This window comes from Monoraphidium neglectum (genome assembly GCF_000611645.1).
Source record: "Monoraphidium neglectum strain SAG 48.87 unplaced genomic scaffold scaffold01982, whole genome shotgun sequence".
In the NCBI taxonomy this organism is placed as follows: domain Eukaryota; kingdom Viridiplantae; phylum Chlorophyta; class Chlorophyceae; order Sphaeropleales; family Selenastraceae; genus Monoraphidium; species Monoraphidium neglectum.
In genome coordinates, this window is record NW_014011646.1 from 1 (window position 1) to 2,038 (window position 2,038).

Below are 2,038 nucleotides of genomic sequence, written 5' to 3' on the forward strand. Positions count from 1 at the left end.
GGTGGGGGGGGGGCGAGGGGAAGGGAAGGGCAGCTGCAGGGGGTGAAGACGGCAGTGCGCACGCTGCATGTCGGAAGGCACGGGGCAGCGGCGGGACAGGTGGCGCGACCTTGAGACATATTAGATCAAAGCATGTTGCATCTCACCTAGGCGATTGGCTGCCCATGTCCACCTCGGCCCGCGCTAGATCATGCAACCGATCTACAGGCCTAAATCTGTTTCAGGTGTTTGTATGTATGTGTTGGATGTGAATTGGATTGAAATCTCTTCATAGTACATCCTGAATATAGAGCCGCGTTGGCAGGCGTACTTGCAACAGTGCCATCGAGTGACCCAATCCACAGCGCCCCCATTCGTTCGATGCGAGGGCTGAACATGCTGCGTGGAACGTGCCGCCTGACTCTGCGTCATCGGCATGCGGTGCAGCAGCGCCTTGCAAACGCAGTTTTCTCGCCCTGGGCGCCTGCGCGCGGCGCAATGGTGCACGGAGCGGCGGGCTCGGCTGACAGCGCGGTGACAGACGTGATGGCGGCTTTGGAGCAGCAGATAGGACCACTCAATCAGGGGCCGATGGTGCGCCTTGCTCTGCACAACATCCTCCAGCGAACACGCTTGGCGAGGGCGTGAGCCTCAGCGGCCCGCCCGGCCCAGCCATGCAGGCTGGCCCCAAGCACGGTGCCCGAGCGGCCCGCACCGCCCTGCCCTCCAACCCATCAGCCTCGTCTCTCCGCACCACGCGTCCCCTTGGTGCGCCCCTCCCCCTGTGATCCGCTCCAGCTATAAAAAAAACGCACGAAACCCACCGTGCGCGTTTGAACTCGAACGCCAGGTCCCTGAGCCGCGGCCGCATGTCTTAGTCATCAGCGGCTCCAGCGGCGTGGGCAAGGACAGCGTTGTTGCCGAGTTGCGGCGCCTGCGGCCAGACCTTCACTTTGTAGTCACCGCCACATCCAGGTGGGGGCTGTTGGTGGGGTGGGGGAAAAAGGCAGGGGGCGCGCCGCGGCGGGCTGCCTTGGCGAAAGTCACTGGGAGTGGGATTCAGAGGAGGTCTTGGCGTGCCACGCATGTAGGGACATGGAAACGTGCATGAATGCATACTCGTGCTTCTAAGCACATGAGCGCATGCATGTGCGCAAGCACTCTCCCCCCCCCCACACACACACATCAACACACACACACATCAACACACACACACACACACACACACACATCAACACACACGCACACACATCAACACCCACACACACACACACACACACACACACACACACAGACTTCCAACTGCACCCGAACCCACCTCCAACCCTCAGCCAGCACTGCAGCACACTCAACACCCCCACCACCCTCTCCTCGCCACCCAACTTTTTTGCATACACACCCCTTTGGCCCTCCCCGCACCCTCCACCAACGCCTCGTGCGCTCGTCAGGGGCATGCGTCCCGGGGAGCAGCACGGCGTCGACTACTTCTTTGTGACTAAGGCCGAATTTGAGGAATGGATAGCTGCCGGGCAGCTGCTGGAGCACGCCGTGGTTTACGGGGAATACAAGGGCATCCCCAGGCAGCAGGTGTGATCTGTGCAGATCACATGCGAGATCCGGCATGAGATCTGCCCTGAGATCGAGATTTTCATAGCGGCGACTTGGGCGCATGAGTCGGACTATTGGCTTAGCTGGGAGGCGCTTTCCCCAGACGGCAGCCGCCCCGGGATGAGGGGCCCGCAGCAGCGGCCCTGCCCCCTGGCTCGCTGCGCCTCGCGAACCGCAACCCCGCGCCTCCCGCCACCGCGGCGTTGTGCTGTGGCCTTTGCAACTTGCAGGTGGAGGCGGCCCTGGCCCGCGGCACTGACGTGGTCATGCGGCTCGACGTGCAGGCGAGCGCTTGATTGGATCGCGAGTCGATCCAGAGGTTGCGTTTGAAAGCCGTTGCTGCCGGGCCCCTGGGGCAGTCGGGGCGTGCCATTTTGTCACTCTCCTGCATGAGCACCCACATAGCACCCTGGTGGCAGACCGCTCGTCCCCGCCGCTGCCGGCCGGCGGG

At 62.8% G+C, this 2,038-nt stretch overlaps 1 protein-coding gene across 1 annotated transcript; it reads left to right on the top strand.

The window, feature by feature from the left end:
- Nucleotides 1-1,431: 1,431 nt before the first annotated feature.
- On the top strand, nucleotides 1,432-1,883 carry MNEG_9572 (Guanylate kinase; the record flags this gene model as incomplete). The annotated part of the gene is made up of 2 exons (XM_014041953.1): nucleotides 1,432-1,566; nucleotides 1,818-1,883. The coding sequence occupies 2 exons, from the start codon at nucleotides 1,432-1,434 to the stop codon at nucleotides 1,881-1,883; spliced, it is 201 nt and encodes a 66-aa protein (XP_013897407.1).
- Nucleotides 1,884-2,038: the final 155 nt, after the last annotated feature.